Consider the following 22,047-nt stretch of genomic DNA (forward strand, 5'->3'; position numbering starts at 1 on the left):
TTGAGAGAGTGGAGGAGGGGGAGGGGCAGAGAGAGAGAGAGAGAGAGAGAGAGAGAGAGAGACAGAGGATCTGAAGCAGGCCGTCAGCCCAGAGCCAGATGCAGGGTTTGAACTCAAGAACTGTGAGATCGTGACCTGAACCAAAGTCGGATGCTTAACCAACGGAGTCACCCAGGCGCCCCTACAATTATTATTTTAACTGATTGCTGGCTTCTCTAAAGAAATGCCAAGGTAACAAGCAGAGTGGGTGCAGAGAACAAAACAAAAAGGAAAGAGTTGGCTTGGGGTTGATCCAAGTCCAGAATTGAAGCAAATTCACTTTATTAGTGAAATGGATGAATATCCTAGGCCACACCCTGGAGGAAGGCAGTGGGATGGTCAGAGACCGAATGGGTCTGAATTCAGACACTAAATGTCCAGCATCTGGATGACTTTTTTCAAAATTAGGGTCAGAAGAAAGAGAAATGGAGAAAAAGCACATAAATGAATTGGAGAGACATGAAACGGAAGAATTCACGGAAAAACCACAAAATTTTGCATGTTTCTTCGAACATACAGATGTGGGTTTAGTTTCTTTGGTTACAGGAGTTTGATTCTGGCATCATATAAAGCCAGATTTGAACTCTGATCTTGCCACCTTTCACTGTGGAGTCCAGGATGAGTTAATTATGGGCTCCGAGTGTCAGTTTCCTCATCCCTAGAATGGAGATGAGAATATGAGTCACCACAGTCAGGATTTCTGGGACCGATGTGAAGAGTAAACGAGATACAGTCCAGAGTAAACGTCCCAATGCTTCACACGGAATAGAGTCGCAGGAAATGTTGCCTGTGATTACCACTTAAGTATACCACACATTTGGGAAATTTAAAAAGACTCTGCAGGGATCAGTGACAATTATCTTTCAGAGCTTATTAGTTAGTGCATAGCTTGCTGGAGGCCAGCAGTCAGGGGAACAACCACGTGAGTGCAGGAGAGCCCAGGCTTAAGTTTAGCTCATGTCCACAGCAGGAAAGAGCCATCAGCAAATCTAGTGGTTATGTAGTTATTTAGCAAATCCTCTAGGGTATTTATTTAAACAAAGCCCTTTGTTGTATCACAGACTTTAGGATAAAAATGTGTGATGAGTTGAGAAAGAGGGACCCATGAAAAAAGAGAAGGGTGTGGCAAAAAGAAGAGTATCCGAGGTAGGAGAATTCCAGAAACAAGGAAAGACAAGTGTTTCAAGAAGAGAGTGATCCGCAGGGTGTGAAACAAAGCAGAAGGGTGAGGGTGAGATAAGGACACAAAAGTCATGGGTGATTTCTGCAGGAATGTTTTCAGGGCAGGAGGACCAGAGGCAAATTATTGCCGGCTGGAGAGTGAATAGTAAGTGGGGTTAGTTTGTTTTTTAAATCCTGACAGAGAAAGGAAAGACAGGGGGAGGGATGGCAATCCTTTGCTTACAGGACTTGAAAGATCTAGGGGAAATTTCATATTTGTATGGGGAACATCTGCATGCTTAAGGACTGAAAGAGAAAAGCTAACATCAAAAAGAAAGGGATGGCCAAGAGAGCTTATAAACTGACATACCTTGGGTCCCTGTGGTCCAGGCAAGCCTTCGGGACCTGGGAACCCCTTCTGGCCAGGAGAACCAGCGGGTCCAGGAAAGCCTTTCTCCCCCTGTTAAAACCAGAACAAGATAAGAAACACACAGAATAGCACTGCCCAGCAACAAACACACCCACAACCATTGCTTTCTTTTCTTTACAACTTAATGATAACATTTGGCACGCATTTTTTCCTTGGCTCAATAAAATTCGCACTCAGCAGTCAGCCTAACAGTAAATGGAAGGCTACCAGCTGTTAGCATTTGTCTGTAGTCTTGCAAGCGATTGCCTTTGGTCTGGTAGGAACTACTTTTCCCCAAAAGGTGGGGCTACACAGAGCAGAGATTAAGAGAAAGGGAATGGGGAACTGGGGGTGGGAAGCCCAAATAGAAAGCTGAGACTAGCGCAGTGTGTTTGCTGGGAGATGGAGAGAGAGTGAGGCTAAGGCACAAGAATGTGTTTGGGGAGTGTGCATAATTGCTGTGGTAGCTTGAAAAGAACAACGTGCAGGCTATCAGTTTTAGTCCTTTCTTGATTACACAGGAATTAGTAATCCAATCTATTTGTGTAGGAGATGCAGGAGATATCAAGAGTGGCATAACCAAAAGGGTGAGCGGAATAGTTTTTTTAGAAAGAGTTAGGTGCTATTATGACAAAGCCCTTAGTAACTAGCGAAAATAATTTAGGCCCAGTGCATCACGTGGTTCTACCAACAAATAATTTTCCCGACGTGGATCCTGGGATTTCACTCTAATAGTAAAGGTCGCTGGCTGATTCAGTCAATTTAATCACACCACTGGCAAATTAAATTAAAAAAAAAAAAGAGAGATCAAGTTGGCTATTTCATATTGTTGTGTGTACACAGCCACATCCCATAAAAAGAAACAAAAGAATTTGCTACACCCCTCCCCAAACCCAGTTACCCACACACATTCTAGAGTAGCAGCTTGCACATAGCAGGGACTCAATAAATTCTTGAATGCAAGAATAAATCCCAGCTCTCCAACATGGATCTGAGTGTATACATTCATAGCTGCAGGGAAAAACCTAACTCAAACTACACATCAATTACAGAATAACTGGAAATAAATGTAATAATTATTATAGTTAGTATATAAATTATATGTAAATCATTTTATCTAAAGAGCTAGAAGCATGTTCTAAAATATTTTTAGTCACCCTTCACTATTGTTAAGCAATTCATTAGCATCCCGGAGGAAAGGGTTTTGTAAACAAAGAAAAAACTTTAGTTCTGCCTCTGTCTTAATTATCACAAATTGCAAGTTAATGGAGCGAATTAATGAGATTTCATGGCATTCTTTTTTTTCTTGAAGTCTGCAATGGAGCTACAGGTTTCCCCCCCGCTATCCGAAAGCACAGAGTTCCTACGAAACTTTTCTCAAACTGAAATGGTACAAAGCAAAGAGTATCCCCGCTTTCTAAAAGTTCGAATTACACCATTTCGCTTTTGTGAAAAACTTACATCATTAGTATGGTAATTTTTTTTCACAGAAGCAAAAATCCTCTTTGGAGATCTCTTGCTTAGCAGAAACAAAGGTCAAGGTCGGTCTTTCCTAAAAAACGAACTGGCGCCAGGCGAGCTTTCAGAAAGCGGGGGGCACCTGTACTTCCTCGTGCTGAATTTTGGCCTCAACCAGCGTGCTGTTGCAGGATTCGTTCACTAGGGGGCGCGCCTGCACCAGTGCTGCAGGACTCGAAGTCTGCGGATGTCAATGTCTGGGTCAAAGTGAGTGAACAGAGCTGTTTCCAGTTGTTCTTTCGTGTTTATCAACATGTAAATAGGGCTATACATATAGACGCATTCTTATAAATCTTTCTTTTTTGCTAACAGACCAAAAGAGTTAAACTGACGGTATTCACACCAGTTGTCTGAAACTTTCTTTTCTTTTTTTCCTTTTTCCTTTCCTTTCCCCTTTTCTTTCTTTCTTTCTTTCTTTCTTTCTTTCTTTCTTTCTTTCTTTCTTTCTTTCTTTCTTTCTTTTCTTTCTTTCTTTTCTTTCTTTCTTTCTTTCTTTTCTTTCTTTCTTTCTTTTCTTTCTTTCTTTCTTTCTTTCTTTCAGTTAATGTTTATATATGATTTCTTTAAAATTTGATTTGGGGAATGGAATAACACATTGTGGGTCTTTCTGCTATTAGGCAAAGAAGAGTGAATTCTTGGATGAGCTCTGCAGAGGAAAAAAAGCAATATTTAAGATTTTGTTTTTACCTTCTCTCCTTTGATCCCATCACAGAAGCACTGGCCTTTGTCTTTACAGACACAGCCCTAGGAAAAAGGGAAAAAAGAAAGAGTTTTGTTTAACAACAACTTAATAAATCCTGACTGACAGGGCAAAAGCAAACATATTTTTCTGTTCTTTGAGCATTAAACACTATTCGTTAGGAGCCATGTGATACTGGGGCAACATTATCAACAGAAATAGAGTCGAAAAGTGAGACGTTGCATGTAGGAGAACTCTCGGGTGAGTGTACATCATTTTTATCAAATGTAGGAATTTTAAGCTATGCGAAATACAAAAGTCATCTATCCTTTTTTTCAGGATAATGTATCACTGAACCACATGAAATTGACATAATTGTAAGCAGAAAGTGGTCTAATGTTGGCAAATTTCTTAGGTTTAACATAATGTACATATATGCATATGCGTATACGAACTGGTCATATCTTCCATAGGTGACTTGAACGGTTTCTTTTCCTGAAATGATGTTCAAGACTGAGAAAAGGTGATCAGTATCCACCATGTGTCTTTAAGGGGAACAATCTAACTCACTAATGTTGGTATCAAAGTGTTCTTACTTTAAAACAAAACCAAAAATTTAGCTGGGAGCTTGGGACCTCTTATCCTGTCTAAGCGGTCATCGGGACACAGTTTAAAACCTATGCACCTGCCAACTCTAATAAAGGTCAAGTTTTAAAAATTTCTCTGCCAGCAGAGGAACAAAAAAGTAGTTTAGAATACTGGATTTGCAATGTGTTTTGATACATGTTCTATGTTTATATATTTATCTTTTTAAGTTTTTTTTTTTTCCTTTGGGTTAATATTAACTGAGAACTAATTTGCTTTCCACAGGAAAAGGATATTAATCAACAGCAAAAGGCAGGGCAAGTCTAGGGCATGTGCTGGCTGGTTGGTAGGAAAAATAAAAGAGAGATCGCCTCAGATATTTCCAAAGTGGAAGATCCTATTTATGCAATTAAAATAAGATACACAAGCGAAAACATCCTCAGTTAAATATATTTCCTGAGACTGGGGCAGTAGGCTATGTTGCCCTTCAAGGAAAGGAAGTGTATAGTAATTTTCAGATGCCACATTTATATGCCTCACAATTTATATGAATGGAGAGTGACTGATTGAAAAGGAAAATCTATATTCTCCCCAAGGGTTGGATATTTGGTATTTTTTAGAAGGCTGCAGTTTTCTGACTTTCTTCCCAGATGTTTGGGGTCAAGTCATACCTTGACTTAATTGTTCAATCTTGTCTTTCTAGATTTTTAAGCTTTTATGCTCATTTCAGTCACATACTTAAGCACACTCCATGAAAGCAATAGTTCCAAAGTGTGGATCCCCAGACCAGCAGCATCCGCATCACCTGTGAACTTTTCAGAAATGCAAATTATTGGCCCCACCCCAGACCCGCTGAATCAGAAACCCTGGGGGTGCGTCTCACTATTCTGTTTTAATAAACTCTCGATTCTGGTATCACAGCTCTAAATTAGCATCTAAAATCTGAGTCTGCAAGATAGAGCTCATTCTCTGTTTCTGAACACTAGATCATGTGAGACACGAATTTGCACATCTGTTTTTTCGTTTGCCATGTCTTTCTTCCTGTCATTCCAAGCAAGTAGCCAGGATTTTGTGTCCCTTACTTCAGGGATGCTTTTGTCACCTGGGTGAAAGCAAAAGCTTCCTGAAGACAAGAGTCCTTCTGGCTTTTGTTTCTGTTTTAAATACCTGCTGACAGTTGGTCCCAAGAGTGGAGGGTCACGCAAGCAGCTCCCACACAGCCTCTGGAGGGGGCAGCAGGGTCTCAGAAAGGAGTCTGAGTCCCACATCCAAGGAGAGCACCAGGCATTGGGCAAGAAAGCTCAACCCTCCCAAGGACTCAATGCTCTATTTCAAATGGTGATGGCAGGCCACTGTTTTCCAATGGACATTGAGCATCTCTGATTCTTCCGCCTCCCAGACACAACACAGCACGTTCTGAGAATCTCTGAACCACAGGTAATCCTCTAACCTCTGAGAAGGTGCATGGAAGCCATGAGATAGGCCTAATTTTATTTCTCAAAGTAAAAGCCATATTTGCCATACATTACTGGAAACCTGTCAATGTCAGTTTGAACAAATAAGTGTTTGCCGAACTCCCTCAAATGCAATCAGGGCCTCCTTCTTGTTTGCTCCCATGGACCACTTGTAGTTACATGTTTAATGTATATTTCCCCTAATGCCCCTAGGCCCTAAGAGGGAAGGAATTAGAGTCTTCTTCACGTTAGTAGCCGTGGTGTTTAATAAATCCTGGACAAATGCTTGTGGACTAATTGAATGGGTCAATGGGTAGATGGAAAACTGGTAATTTGTATCCTATCTGGACCTGGAATTTCAAGATATTTGAATCATATGACTATTGTCACGCTGCCATGACTAAGACATTTTCTCTGCGCATGAATTAGGCAAAACTATGGTTGAAGTGGCAAAAAAATGAAATAGAAGGTTTGGCTATTTTACTACATGCTAAAATTAACAAAGGCTAATTAGTTGTCAGTTGCTTGGACTTAAAAATATTTTTTAAAAATTTAAAACCCTGGGAAGAATCAAAAAATAGTGCAATGAACCCTTATGTATCTTCTCATCTAGGTGTGGCAACTGTTACCATCTCTCTCTCTCTCTCTCTCTCTCTCTCTCTCTCCCTCCCTCACACACTCACATGCACACATGCTCTTTTTGCCAAACCATTCAAAAGTAGACTACAGGCACCATGATACTTCGCCACTAATGTTTCTGCGTGCAACTCCCCCAAACAAGAGTATGTTCTTATCCAGTTGAAACATCATTCCTGAACCTACAAAATCAAGACTAATGCAGTAACTTCAGGCTACTAGTTTTAAAGTTAGACCTTATACACGATTCTTGATGACCATTAGAAAATGGGAAGCTGTTTAATTTGTAGCAAATCTTTCATTTCATACCATAGATTTGGTCTCGATCAATACTTTTACCTATAACCAATACATGAAGTCGTATCCCAACCAGTGACTGTCACAGTTCTAAGAAAGAATCCTTAGGACTCACACGGGTGGTATTATTCAGGGGTTGGGTGTGGAGCTCTCTGTGTCTGACCATACTGTTCCTTTGAGTTCCCTCTTGCCTGGGGTCTGGCTTCTTATCATCACCCATAGCGACTCTGCTCCCCTTTTCTGATCATCAAAACCACAGTTCCTGAGTTTTTACATGATTATCCTTCAGTTTGGATCTTGAAACATTGGGGGCAACATATTTAGCTTTTGTTTGCATTTGGTTTCATTGTCTTTACATTAGGGTAAAAGCCCTGTTTGATGGTTCAAAAACATCTGGTTAACTGAAAAAGTTAGTTAAAGGGAGAAAGCAGAAACAAATGAACAAACAGGTCCATGAACATGTTAGACATTTTATAACTTACAACATATACGTCTACACCAATTCTTCAGTCTTATAAAAGAGGGTCCAGGTCTTTTCCTTGGGAATGGGTCTGCTGTTGGAATTCTGTGACATCATTCTTGCTAAGTCACACCCATAATGCACCACTGACAATGTCAACTTTTGCTTTCTTTGAAACAGACCAATTGCTGAAAGATGCTTATAGAGCAATCTGAGTAGAGTTCTTCTAGATATCAAACGAGGTTCTTCTCTAACTTCTTAAATGTTTTCTCAGCCACACTTAATTGGATAGCACTTTTTCTATCATCTGATTAAAACTTTCAACCTAGTTGTCACAACAATCCAAGTGTTATGCATTTGTATTTAACCAATTTGGCATTTAATATTTCATGAAATTCCTTTGTTATAATAATATGTACAACTGGCAGAAACCACTAACTCTTGGCAATCATAAAACTCCACCAATGGAATAAGCATATGGAATAGCATATAAGCATATGCTAGTGTGAGGGAGAAGCCTAAGGGATGGGTCTCAGGTGGGCAGTGCCAGTGGGCATCGACTGGTCTGTTATGGAGCAGGCATGGAGAGTTCTGGTCAGTCCAGGAGTCACTCAAAAGCAGAGTCATTGAGAGAGGATCTACTATACTCTCTATTCATCCATCATGTCACCCACATGCAGGTGGTCATTACTGTTGCCAAGACTCCAGAGCCAGGTCCAGGGCTATTTCTATGCCTGGGTTAGCAGAGATGTTCCCAAACTGTTCCAGCTTTAATTTGCAATTAAAGTGGCAAGGCATGGCCTGCCTATATATCTGCAAAATTGGACTGACTAAGACTTCAGAGAATGTGACAATTTTGCTGACATGTGGATGCTCCACCTGATTAAATAAGCTCAAAATTGTAGTCAGGGCCACTCTCTGGCAGCTGTTCAACTGCTGCTTTAGAAGCAAGTACTGCCCGTGTGATACAGTGGAGAGCCCTGGACAGGGCCATGGAAATTAGGCACTTCACTTTCTGGAGGACAATGACAGTAACCCCAGACTCAAGAGAGTCATTTCTCTTTTTCAGAATCTTTTTTTTTTTAATGTTTATTTATTTTTGAGAAAGAGAGAGACAGACAGAGACAGACAGAGCATGAGTGGGGGAGGAACAGAGAGAGAGAGAGAGAGAGCGGGAATCTGAAGCAGGCTCCAGGCTCTGAGCTGTCAGCACAGAGCCCGACGCAGGGCTTGAACTCTCAAACCGTGAGATCATGACCTGAGCTGAAGTCAGATGCTTAACTGACTGAGCCACCCAGGAGCCCCAAGAGAGTCATTTCTCTTAATTAAACTGTTTTTCCTCAATTAATTTTTAAATTTGCAAATGTATTTGAATAATTCAAATAGATTATTTAGCTAAAAGATAGAGGGGCTATATTTTCATTTTCATTGAGTTTGATCCACTTTTTTGGACTCACCTTTGAAACACCATGGAATGTTGTTCCATGGTAGAATAGAATATGACCCATTACTTTCTATTCAAATGCTGTATCACTTAAAAACAAGAGTGGCCAAATGCTACTAACCATTAAGAAAGCATAACTGACGGGTATTTCTTAAGTAACATCTTTATGATTTTTCCTCTTCCAATAGTCAAGTACCTCTTAGTTTCCATATACCTTAATCAAGTAAGAAATCATTTCTCATGACTGGAAAGCTCTTAATAAGTATTTTATGGGTTTTCTCACCCTGCTAACCATTAACACATCAGGAAGTGATCCAAGATTACATGACGGCTCAGCGCTTTTGCCTACTAAATAGTTAAACTTGTGAGAATAATTCATATAAAGGTCACATGCATTTTTTACAACCTCACTTAAGAGGCAAAATAAACTTCGATAGTAGAGAATCTTAAAAGGTTTAGAAGTCCAGAAATCACAGTTCTTAGGCCAGATCTACATAGGATCTATTCCTAGATTTGCCAGCGATGAAGTGGAGCTTTGGACGAATCACTTAATCCTTCCAAGTTACCTCTTTGAAGATGGAAGACATTAACATCTATCCTGCAGTGTTTTTGTGAGGACGATTTGAGATGCTGTCAATACGGAGCCTGCACAATGCCCTGTACTCAGTAAAAGACTCAGTCAAAGGGGGACCCCCCTCTTTCTCCTTCTCCTTTCTTGCTGCAATACTCTAGGCCAAAGGACACAAACGCTATCGTCTGATCCTTCCTACCATCATCCCGTCTAGCCGCCATCTTGTCTGACATTTCCTCCCGAAGTTGTTTGTCCAATGCCAAAGAATTGGTCCCGATTCCAACAGCAAGAGTAAGAGAGATTGAAAAGCCAACTGTTGTTAAGCTGCAAATGAATTAAGTAGTATTTGTTACTAGTACTCTCAGAATATACCGAATATATCAGTTGACATCATTTGTCCATGAGGGCAGATATAATTTATTTTACTTGTTTAGTAAAATATTGGTTGGAAACCCCAATGGTACTTGATGCTTCTACATGAAAGGTGCCAAGTCAAGTGTATTATACAAAGGCAGCAGGCACTTCCTGGAAGGCTGATCTCAGCTGCTCTCACACTCTTCTTTTTGTCTCAGCTCCTGTCCTGCCCTTGGATCACCCATGGATCGCCCGCACATTGCCTTCTCTTCCTGGCAATGTGGCAGAAGGATTAAGGGCACTGGTTCGAGGACACACTTCCTGAGTCTACATCCCAGCTCTGCCAAGTCACTCGTATAGTTTTAGGGGATCTCTAGTGCCTCAGTTTCCACATCTGTAAAATGGGGTCAAATGGGTGAATATCGGTAAAGCACTTGGATGAGTATGTGGCATGCTTACTGAAGGCTGTGAAGGAAACCAGAATGTGTCAGCCCAAATACGCCTCTATGACATAAAAAATTACTTTGAATTGTAAGCAATTAAAAAGCAGTGAGTGCAGAGAAGGCTCCCCCTTTTCTGTGCAAAGGCAAGAAATAAACTCTCATTTGACTGGAGATGAACTCTTTCTGGTCCAGAGGCAGCACCAGAGGAATCTGAAAATAAACCTTATCCTCCTAGTTACTCCTGCACCATTTACTAGCTGTCACCAAAACCCCTTTGTCTTGTTAATTCTTCACAAATTTACTACTTCTTTGTGTAAAAGGTATAAAAGCTTCCTGCTCTGTTCACTTCTTTGGTTCTTCACTCCCTTGTGAGGGCACCCATGCACATGTAAAATTTTAATGAAATGTGTGTGATTTTCTCCTGTTAATCTGTCTTTGTCAGTTTAATTTTTAGACCCAGCCAGGGGCCCTAAGAGGTTCAAGGAGAAGGGGTGCCTGAGGGGCTCAGTTGGTTAGGCGTCCGACTTTGGCTCAAGCCATGATCTCACTGCTTGTGAGTTTGAGCCCCACATCGGACTCTGTGCCGACAGCTCGGAGCCCGGAGCCTGCTTCGGATTCTGTGTCTGTCTCTCTCTGCCCCTCTTCTGCTCGCACTCTGTCTCTGTCTCACTCAAAAATAAACATTAAAAAAAAATTAAAAAAATAAAAGAGGGTCAAGGAGAACTTTTTCCACCCCTACAGCTCTTACTTGGGCTATCAACAGTGTGGGCAATTACTAATTTATTAATTTAATACTGCTACTTAAATGCCCATGCGTTGAGGGCTTACTATGCTTTCCAGACTGCAAGTAGAAACGATGTCTCACAATTCCTTCTATCTCCCCAGCGCTGGCAGGCGGCAGACATTTATGAACTCCTTTTACTCTTAAAACAAATAAAGACGGTAACTATGCACATGCATTTGTATTAGTCATTAACAGGCCGGGAGATAATTTCCAAATAATCTTGGGTGTTGCCTCTCTCTACGCTTAAAACCCCGTATGCCCATCGTACGTGCATTCCCGTGGAACACAAGTGGCCTTCCCTGCCTGCCCCCCAACCCCCGCCCCCAGCCTCGCCTCCCCCACGCCCAGCCCAGCCCGGTTTAGTGTAAGGGGAAGTTGGCAACGGTCAAAGCTGGTTAACACTCTACTGAGCAGGTCTGTTGATTCTGCATTATGATTATTGATCCTTTGCCCAGCCAATGGCCTGAGGCGAACGTTTTTGTGCGTGAAAAGAGCTGACCAAGTGTGGCTGACTGGGCCAGACAGGCTCCATGAGCTGGGCTTTGCAGGGCCCCTCCGTCCCGCGTCTGCCTCAAGCAACGGACCATGAGCCTTGGCAGTGTGCCCTCCAGTGAAGGAGAAAGACGCCCGTGCCCCGCTCTCTCGGTGGCCCCTTCTTCCCCACCCAGGAGCCGCTGCCACCACACTTGGGTGTCACAGAAATCTCACTGGAGCTGCCACTTGCTATCTTTCAACCCCTGTCCGGAGACACATCACTAGTCTGACATCTAAATCAGCCACCCGTTTCTGATTTTCTGGACGGCAGCGGGCAGGCAGATTGCTGGCTCTGACAAAGAAAGTGGCAGTCAGAGGTCTCTGGTACACTGGGGAACGAGTCCAGTAAGAAAGTTGCGTCCACCTCGTGTAAGGCAGTGAGTGGGATTCCCACCTCTCGTCATTAACTCCAGGTATTTTTCTTTTTGCTTGCCCTAAAAGGTGTCGAATCCAGTAGGACTAAGAGGCCTTCGCCACTGACGGGAGATTAATGGACTCTGAAGGGTCCCATGATAAGGATGCTGGAGAGGAAATGAACTTTGATCAGTCCTATAATGATTTCAGTAGTTAACGTGTTTTGAGCAGTGTTTTGAGCAGATGGCACTGCTCAGGCTCTCTGCCTCGTGAATGACCTCATTTACATCTGGTAACAATTCTGTGAGGTGGGTCCTAGTATTAGCGCCCCCCCCCCCCACCCCCCTTGTAGCGAAGAAAACTGGGCTGTCAGAAGCGACAGGTAGTTACGAATGGAGCTGGGGGGATCTGCATCCAGGTTTGACCCAGAGCCGTATTCTCAACCATTATGCTATATTTAATGATCAGCTGGCTTTTTGGGCCACTGAGGCGTTGGCAGAGGGACTCAGATGTATCTCTTCCCCTCACCCTGCCGCTGTGCCCCCAACGATGGGATGTAAAATCCCAATGACAAACATAACATGGTACTTCATGAAATTTGCAGTATAAATCAGGAATTGGCACACTGCACTCCACAGGCCAAATCCAGCCAGCCGTCTGTTTCTATACTGCTTCTGAGCTAAGAATGGTTTTTATATTTTCTTTTTTTTTTATTTTCAAATAGTTAAAAAAAAATAAAAAGAAAAATAATCTTTTGTAACGTGAAAATTATATGAACTTCAAATTTCAGCGTCTATAAACAAAGTTTTATATTTTGTTAATAAAAACTCTTGTATGTGTTTGGGGCGCCTGGGTGGCTCAGTCGGTTAAGCGTCTGACTTCGGCTCAGGTCATGATCTCGCAGTTCGTGAGTTCGAGCCCCATATCGGGCTCTGTGCTGACAGCTCAGAGCCTGGAGCCCGCTTCGGATTCTGTGTCTCCTTCTCTCTCTGCCCCTCCCCCACTTGCACTCTGTCTCTCTGTCTCTCAAAAATACATAAACATTAAAAAAAATTTTTTTTAATAAAAAAAATAAACATACGTGTATGTGTTTTCTCCCTTGTTCTACAGGCATCTGCATAGTATCCTTAATGTTGCCTCTTAGCCCACAAAGCCTAAAATAGTTGCTAACTGACCCTTTGCAGAGAAAGCTTGTTAAACCCTGGTGTAATTTATCTTAACTACATTTTTTTCTGTGACCATATAAAAGTTAGAGTAAAAAATTAAGAATGAAATGGAAGAAGGGAGTGGCTCAGTCGGTTAAGAATTCAGCTTCAGCTTTTGTCATGATCTCGTGGTTCATGAGTTCGAGCCCCACGTAGGGCTCTGTGCTGACGGCTCAGAGCCTGGAGCCTGCTTTGGATTCTGTGTCTCCCTCTCTCTCTGCCCCTCCCCATTCATGCTGTGTCTCTCTCTCTCAAAAATAAATAAACATTAAAAATTTTTTTTAGTAAAAAAAATAGAAACGGAAGAAGAGATCAGTTCTGAGCCCCATTGAGAGACAGGCTCTGGCAGCTGAGAACAGCAGACGGGAGTCTCTTCCCCCTTCCCTCCCTTCTTTGCTTCCCCTTCCTGCCACCACACTTTAGTCCAAGGGTTGGTTGTAGGGCAGGAGAGCATAAGTAATGCAATTTGGGGGTTGGAAGAATCCAGAAGATCATCTAATCCAGAAGTTCCTTATATTTGGACTTCACAGAGCAGGAAAAAAAAAATTAATGGAGACCGACATCAGATTGTCTTATTCATAATTTGCTATGTAAGCATGACAACTACCTTCGGTAGCCGTGCCTGAGCCAACAGTAAATAGAAAACATCATTCCATTAGAAAACAACAAATTAAAATGCTGTAAAGGAGGGAAGTAAATGCTCACAGAATACAAGATGGTCCTTTACTTTTTGTTTTTTAATGTTTATTTAAACACTGAGAGAGAGAGACAGACAGAGACAGAGTCTGAGCTGGGGAGGGGCAGAGAGTGAGGGAGACACAGAATCCGAAGCAGGCTCCAGGCTCTGAGCTGTCAGCACAGAGCCTGGCGCGGGGCTCAAACTCACAAACCGCGAGCTCATGACCTGAGCCGAAGTGGGACGCTTAACCCACTGAGCCACCCAGAGGCGCCCCACAAGGTGCTCCTTTAAAGTCAAAGTAAGTGACGTTTACTTCGTAAACAGTGTTCACACTGTTCTTATGTTTCTCATTTACTTGGTCTGGTGAAAGTCTACACTGTCCAACACAGGCACGACTTTGGAAGCCCTAGCCTCGTCACAGCTGTCTCCTCTCTTTCACCCACCTGTCTTCTGGTCAGCCACTATCTGCTCAGAGACCCACCGCTGCCTGGTTGTCTCTCTGAGGGCATCAGCAAGCTAATCTCACACAGTGTACTGCATGCTAATTAATTAATTTTTTATATGCCTTGTAACTAACACATTTTTTTTTACCAATAAATGTCTCTTCACACACACACACACACGCACACACGCACACACGCACACATGCACACACACACATCTCTCCCATAAATGCCACAACTGGTAGAAAATTCAAACTCCAGACCGAGAGGTGAGACACATGTTGGGGCAGATGGGGCCCCTCAGTGCGCATGCCTGGTTTCCCATGTAGGCCACGTCTTCCAGAAAGTATCTTTGATGCTATTATTGGTTTAAAAGAGTAGCTTGCGTATGCAACTCGCCTCCTCCTTTTTTGTTTGACGATCGGGGAAAAGGCACAGTCGAACACGGCAGGTCTGAGTTCTTGCTCATCTCTCCAGGGATGCTACCTCTGAGGGGAGACAGTCTCCCTGGAGAAGCCGCCCTTAGCTCTTGTCTGTGTGGAGGATGATCATGTGCCTTTCAGTACTTCCACAAGCTGTCACCTGGCTCATTATACCAACTGTTGATAGCAAATCTAAAGTGAATTTAAAAGTTTTGCGTTTTTCAGCTTTGGGTTCTGGGAAAGTTGCTAGAAGTTTTGGTTTTTTTTTAAAGGGTATTTATTTATTTTTGAGAGAGAGAGGGAGAGAGAGAGCATGGGGGAGAGGCAGAGGGAGAGGAGAGAGAATCCCAACCAGGCTTCACATTGTCAGCATGGAGCCTGATCTGGGACTTGAAGTTATCATAAACCATGAGATGGCAACCTGAGCCGAAATCAAGAGTCCGACGCTTAACCAACTAAGCTACCTAGGTGCCCCAATTAGAAGTTTTTAGACACTTTGCACTTAATCGCATAAATACCAGACATTTCAAGGAAATATTCATTTTTTATCTGTGAAATCTAAAAGGAACCTAAAAGAAACATAACAAGCTGAAAGTCACCCACCCATAAGACTAGGCCAGTTTTCCAAATGGAAGCCTTCTTTGGATTCTCAGTAAGACTGTGATGTGACACTATCTGAAAGTATGGACACTACTTGGGTAGCAATATTATTCTGAATAATAAGGAGAAAAACAGGCTCACTTGTGTATGTAAAAGTTAATCCAGGAAGATAGTTGTTTAAATACTTTCATATGTGTCTTCTTGTGTGTGTGTGTGTGTGTGTGTGTGTGTGTGTGTGTGTGTGTGAAAAACCAGAATAAAATGATGGATAAAGAACAAAAAATAGTAACAACCCACCAGATAAGAAAAACAGGTGAAAAGACCAAAACTGATGAAATTGTCAATTGTTGGAAGCTGGATAGCCCGGGAAAGCTTTGAGTCAACTGGACCAGTACATTTGTAAATACTCTGGCACATATCCTCTGTTCCCATAAAAGATAAGACACAAAAGCAGAAAATAAAAAGGACAAATTCAAAAACAAGATAAATGTTTCTGGTGATCAAAATGCAATGGAAACACAAAGCAGTGGGACGGACTGATGCGTTAGAGGCTGGACTGAGTCTAGAAGCCAACTGTGGTGCTTTGGGGTTTGGCTCCTATGCATAGCAGGGAGCATTAGCCAAGAAACACCATCTTAACACGATTTGGATTGGGGTCATGAAGGAGTCCCAAAAGGGGCCATTCCAAAAGGGTGGGCACACACAGAGGAGAAAGAAAAAAGAAAAGACAAAAATTGGAATAGAGAGCTGTGGTAGCCAGTTTCCAAGATGGCCCCCGGTGATCTCTCCTCCTGGCATTCAGGTTCTTTTGTAGTCCCCTCCCATAGTGAACCAGAGTTGGTCTGTACGACCAAGAGAATAGGACAAGTGTGATGCACGTCACTTCTGAGACTAAGTCATAAGATGACATTGTGATATCTGCTCTGTCTTGGGTTAATTGCTTTGAGGGGAGCCAGCTGCCATGTCAAGTCAAGGAGTCTTATGAAGAGGTCCATGTATTGAGGAACTGAGGTCTCTGGCAACAATCCTGTGAATGAGCTTTCTTGCAAGCCAGTCTTCCAACTCTGTCAAGACTTAGATGACTATTGCCCCAGCCTACAGCTTCTGAACCCAGTGAGGGACCTTGAGACAGCACCACCCAACTAAGCTGCTCCCAGACTCCTGACCTTCAAAAACACGTATGAGGTGACAAATGCTTGCTGTTTTCAAGTGAATCATTAGGGGATAATATGTTAGGCAGTAATAAAGAATACAGGAGTCCAACTGAAAAGTTTGGTGGAAATGATAAAAGAGAAATTCAGAAATTTTCCCAAAAAATAGGACAAAAGGAAAAGTGAACAAGAAGAAAACAAGCTCACAAGTTTTGAGGGTCAATCCAGGATGTCCAGTATCTTACCAAATGGCAGTTTCAAAAAGACCAAAGAGAGAACGTTGGAGGAAATGATCAAAGAAATAATATAAGAGACAATTTTTTTAAGTGAAGAAAATAAATATTTAAATTGATAAGACCCACCAAATGTCCCCCTCTTACAAACACACCCATCGGAGGCACATTATCAAAACATTCCAGAACACTGGGGACAATGAGATTCTAAAAGGAAACAAGAAGAAGCAACACTCACAAAAGTATCGGAATCAAAATGGCATTGGGAAAAAAATGGCATCGGATGTGTCAACAGTAATACCACAAGGGAGATGTGCATGTAGGCCTTCAGAATTCTGGGGGAAACTAATTTTCAACCTAGACTTTTATACTCACCAAATGATACATTAAGTTTGAGGAGACACAGATTATTTTCAGATATGTAACGAAGTGAAAATTTTACCCTACAGGCATACTTTCATGGTTAGCTACTGGAGGATGTGTTCCACCAAAGGAAAAAAAAAAAAAAAAAGGAATTAGGTCAAGAAAGGGAAAGACCTGGGATCTACGAGAGAGGATCTAACTTGGATTGATTGTCTCAGGATGACCATGGTATAAATAAATAAATTGGAGCCAGAGGGTGGCAGCCCTTGGGGGAACACCAAGAAAACTGTCTGACAAGTGTGACAGTAGAACATTTAAAAACTTCAGGAAAAACAAAAGTTTGTCCAAGAAAGTTGCAAACATGAAAAGCAGTGGCTTCGCAATGAAAAAAATTTCTGAAATCCTATACTACTGATTTAGCCAGAAGGTTTGACATAAGCATATTGGGAAGATTTGACGAAGGAGGGTTGTAGGTCACAGATAGGTCCTCACCTACTGGGCTGCAAGTCAATAGACAGTGTTAAAATAAATCTAAAAGCCGGTTTTTCAGAATTATGGAGATAAATAAGTGGAAGAAATAGCTGGAAGGTTCAAAAGTAGTTGCCTTGGGGCGCCTGGGTGGCTCAGTCAGTTATGCGTCTCACTTGGGCTCAGGTCATGATCTTGCGGTCTGTGGGTTCGAGCCCCGCATTGGGCTCTGTGCTGAGACTCAGAGCCTGGATCCTGCTTCAGATTCTGTATCTCCCTCGCTCTCTGCCCCTCCCCCCACTCTTCCTCAAAAATAAATAAACATTAAAAATTTTTTTAAAGTAGTTGCCTCTTTGGAGGAGAACTTGGGAGAAGGTAGGCTGGAGGGGGACTTTGTTTTTGTTCCAAGTCTTGAATATTACAAGTTTTTTATTATTATTATCATCTACTATCTGTATTTTTTTTTTTACTTTACTAAAAATTAACAATAGAAAAGAAAGTTCATCTCAAAACCAGAAAAATTTCCTGTTAACTTTACATTTAAATTTATTGTCTTCTCAACCTAAAAAGCATTCTAAGTTCATCTTAAGTGATGTTTTTCTCCAATTTGGAAAATCACCAATCTAGCTCTGACTTCCTGGTAGAAAAAAATACAGTAAGAATAAACATAGGAAAATTTTTAAAAAGATTCAGATATTTGATGAAGAAACCTTTGGCTGACAATTCTCTGCCTATGAAGGTCAATCCTGGAGGTTGTCTGACCTCCCATGTGCTAGTGGTGGGGGAGGGGGACAGACACTCTCTGTTATTCTAAATCCTAGACTATGAAGACCGCAAGAGGCCTTAGGTTTCATCTGTCCAATACTGAGTTCAAGGTTGGTCCAGATTTTATTTGCAGCCCAGAATTTCTCCTTTTCACTTGGGCAGAGGAGCTGACTCCATTTGGGGGAGACTTACAAGCAGGGAGGCCATCATACTTGCTAGTTCATTTGCCCATGGCTGGGGCTGGGTTGGAGAGGTGGGGCTTTGTTCCAGGTGTGCTCCCCTTAGAGAAGACTAACTCTTCATGGTTGAATTGGGCTGGGCTCGATTCCTGGCTCGCTTCGGCCACTTTTGTGAAAATGTTTTCTTCCTAAAAGTGGAGGACAGTGAAGGCTGTCCAGTTAACCCTTTGACTGGGGCAGGACATAAGCCAACAAATCACATATAGAACTCTCTATAAAGGATAAGGAGAGAATCTGGTATCCTGAATTTGCTTTTCAAAATAAACTATAGAAATGTTTGGAATGTTTTTGTTGCATTTGTTGTGATTAATGTGTTTCTTTGATAGCACCAGTTCAAATCAAATTGTGATAAAAAAAGAATCTCTCTGTTTAGTTTCATGGTATTCCAATGGAAAGTTAGGATTGTGGTTCTCAACTTTTAGTGTACATAAATTACCTGGATCCCTTAGCAGTCTGGATTTTTCCAGAATCCCAAGCCTAGAGAATAGTTCTGAGTGCCTGGAATCTGCATTTAAAACAAACAGCCCAGGAGATTGGTTTACAGGGGTTCCCCAGACCACACTTTGAGAATCTCCTTTACATCTTGAGCCTTAAACAGCGCATGTTTTCACTCATATGTGGAGTTTGAGAAACTTAACAGAAGACCGTGGGGGAAGGGAAGAGGAAAAAAATAGTTTCAAGGAGAGATGGAGGTAAACCATAAGAGACTCTTCAATACAGAGAACAAACGGAGGGTTGATGGGGATGGATGGGGGAGAGGGGCAAATGGGGGGTGGGCATTGAGGAGGGCACTTGTTGGGATGAGCACTGGGGGTTGTATGTAAGCAATGAATCATGGGGATCTACTCCCGAAGCCAATGGCACACTGTATACACTGTATGTTAGCCAACTTGACAATAACAATGTTGTCAAAAAAAAAAAAAAGAAACTGACACTCATCTGGAAAACTATTACACTGATTTCTGTGGTATTTATGGAATAAAACAGTATTTAGTTTTAAAAATAGAGGTGAGGATTAATTATCCGCCATAAGTAAATTTCCCAATTGTATTATGTCACTTCCTTGATTAAAATTGTTTGTTCATTCCTCACGGCCGGCAGTGCTGAGTCCAAACTCATCAGCATGACGTACGAGGCTCTTTGTATTCTGGTTCCCCCTATTTCCCCAGCCTCGGAGGCCACTGGTCACCCCGAGCTCTCTTTTGCATTCCTGTGATTTTCCACATGGTCCTTCTTTGGCCTGAATGCCCACTTCTCAATACCCCTTACTCTGCTTGGCTAAGTCGTGCTCATTCTGGAGCAGTTCAAAGGTTACCTCTTCCGGAAGACTACCTCCCTAAATCCTCTAGGTAGTTACTTGCTCTCTCATCTGTTTTGTGCATAACTGCTCTTATAACACATATCTAACTGCACTGTAATTGTTTGTTTCTCCACCACCTAACAAAGCTTCTCTTAGGAAGGCACATTTTACTCATCTCTGTGTTCCTAGTAGAGGGGACAGTTTACAGGGCAGGGGTAGAAAGGAGTTATTCTCCCAGGGGAGGGGGGAGAACATGACATCTGGGCTTATTTGATTATACAACGAGGCCCTCAAGACATACCTCGGGGGGGAGGGTGGGTGTCCATATATATGGGAAGGTATAAAGAGACGTGTAACAAATACCCCTTCACCTACCACCCGGCGTATGAAATAGCACATTACAAATATGGGTGAAGTGCCCTGTGTTGTCTCTACAATCAAGTTTGTTCTATAAAACTGCCTTATCCTGGGAAAACTGAACAGGCAGCACTCTCTCCGGCTCTGGTCCATGAATGGAAGAATTATTGTGGAAGCTGACATGCTCCTGAGACTCTGTCTTCAGCAAGTACAGGAAATCAGAAGAAGCTAGAGACAATGTGGGCCCCAGGGAGTTTGCAGAAATCTTGGGCAGAATTTGGATTTCCCGTGGATTTGAGATGCTATTCCAAGAATTCCAAGTAGTTTTAAATCTCAAAGGACAGGCTACTCCTAGATAGCATGGGGCTACAACTGTAAATAGTAGATGTTCAATAAATAGGGACTATATGGGAAGGTAGATGATAGGGCACTAAATACATAAAGTTGGTAGGCATAATTTGTATAACCATATAAGATATGCATGTGTTGTTAAAGCAACAAAAGAAGGTTAGAGATGAAACTGGGCACATGTCAAGAGTAACACAGTGCTTCATGGCCCTGGAAACAGACTATGGAGAGAGAAACCTATAGATATGGTGATGACAGCTGGAGCAAGAAATAAATAAGAAAGTATAAGCTGCGTCTCTGGGAAAACAAACATTTGGATATTTTAGACATTTTGATGGCTGATTTTCTTCATCTCTTCCAGATGACTAATGCCAAGTAAATAAAAATCATAGGAGCAGGTAGATGAAAAAGCCAGGGGAGAATTAACCAGAGTCCTTAGGATGGGCACCGGGAAAAAGAAACGGACTAGTTGGCATAGGAGAGTATTACAAATGGGAGGGACTAAGAGAAGGTAAATGCACCAGCTGGAAAGCACAGTGAGTGGGAAAGACAAAGATGAGGTAGAAATGATGGGCCACTGAATGCTACTGAAACCAATACCGCACTGTATGTTGACCAACTAAAATTAAAAAAAAAAAAAAGAAGAAGAAGAAAAAAGAAATAATGGGTCAGTGGACAGAGATTTCATTCCATGCTTTCTTATTTTAGATCGGAAGGAGGGAAATTCTGCACCATGGTGACATCCCTTTGGGGGGAATACAAAAGTATATGAAAACGGAGTTTTTATTAATCCTGTACTTTAGAATAAAAAGCAAAAGTGGGCAAAATGACAATTCAGAATTTGAAGCAATTGAAATCCAGGTCACTATATCTCTTTTATTTATTTATTAAAATTTTTTTTAAGGTTCATTTATTTTATTTTGAACTCCTGAGCGTGAGATCATGACCTGAGCCAAAGTTGGATGCTCAACCAACTGAGCCACCCAGGTACCCCCAGGTCACTAAATTTTTACATGTTAAGCATCAGATATCTTTTGGAGCTCTCTGACATGATCGTATTTTCACACTTGCCTAATATTTGCTTCGCTTTGCTCTGGATATTAAAAATACTGTAGGGAGCCTAGGTGGCTCAGTCGGTTAAGCACCAACTTCAGTTCAGGTGATGATCTCACGGTTTGTGAGTTCGAGCCCCATGTCGGGCTCTGTGCTGACAGCTCAGAGCCTGGAGCCTGCTTCAGATTCTGTGTCTTCCTCTCTCTCTGCCCCTCCCCCATTCACACTTTGTCTCTCTCTCTCAAAAATAAAATAAAACATGAAAAAAATTAAAATATTGTTTGTTTTGCGAAAATAGACTTTGATTGTTCAACTTGGGCCGACAGAGCAGGCATCTAGATAGCTTGCTTCACTGTGAGTTTTGGAAAGAAGACTACAGAAAGAACAACAAAAGCTTATTTAATTTAGTATTCTTAAGTCACACATGTCATCGGTGTCATATCCTGATTTTTAACAATGCAGTGTTTTTGCTTTGGATGACATCTTTCCAACTGTGCAATTGCGTTTAGAAAACCCTAAAAAAAAAGGCATAGCTATTCTGGCAAATTCAAAAGAATTACACACACACACACACACGCACACACGCACAAGGGCATGCACACACTTATACAATGGTGCCATTGCCCTATAATAAGACTTTGGTAGCTAAGGCTCATGGTAGCAGCAGTGATGTGTGCAGCGTGTAGTCTTTATACAGTG

General features: G+C 41.9%; 1 protein-coding gene across 2 annotated transcripts in view; it reads right to left on the bottom strand.

The window, feature by feature from the left end:
• COL4A3 (collagen type IV alpha 3 chain) overlaps nucleotides 1-22,047 on the bottom strand; it is a 133,595-nt gene that overhangs the window by 64,481 nt on the left and 47,067 nt on the right. For both annotated transcript variants that reach the window (XM_019445723.2, XM_019445722.2), the window contains exons 2-3: nucleotides 3,815-3,871; nucleotides 1,571-1,660 (exon numbers count right to left, since the gene is read on the bottom strand). In XM_019445723.2, the coding sequence (XP_019301268.2) occupies nucleotides 1,571-1,660; nucleotides 3,815-3,871 (147 nt within the window). The remainder of the gene's footprint in view (nucleotides 1-1,570; nucleotides 1,661-3,814; nucleotides 3,872-22,047) is intronic.

Source organism: Panthera pardus, unplaced genomic scaffold, assembly GCF_024362965.1.
Source record: "Panthera pardus isolate Hobbes unplaced genomic scaffold, ASM2436296v1 HiC_scaffold_10, whole genome shotgun sequence".
In the NCBI taxonomy this organism is placed as follows: domain Eukaryota; kingdom Metazoa; phylum Chordata; class Mammalia; order Carnivora; family Felidae; genus Panthera; species Panthera pardus.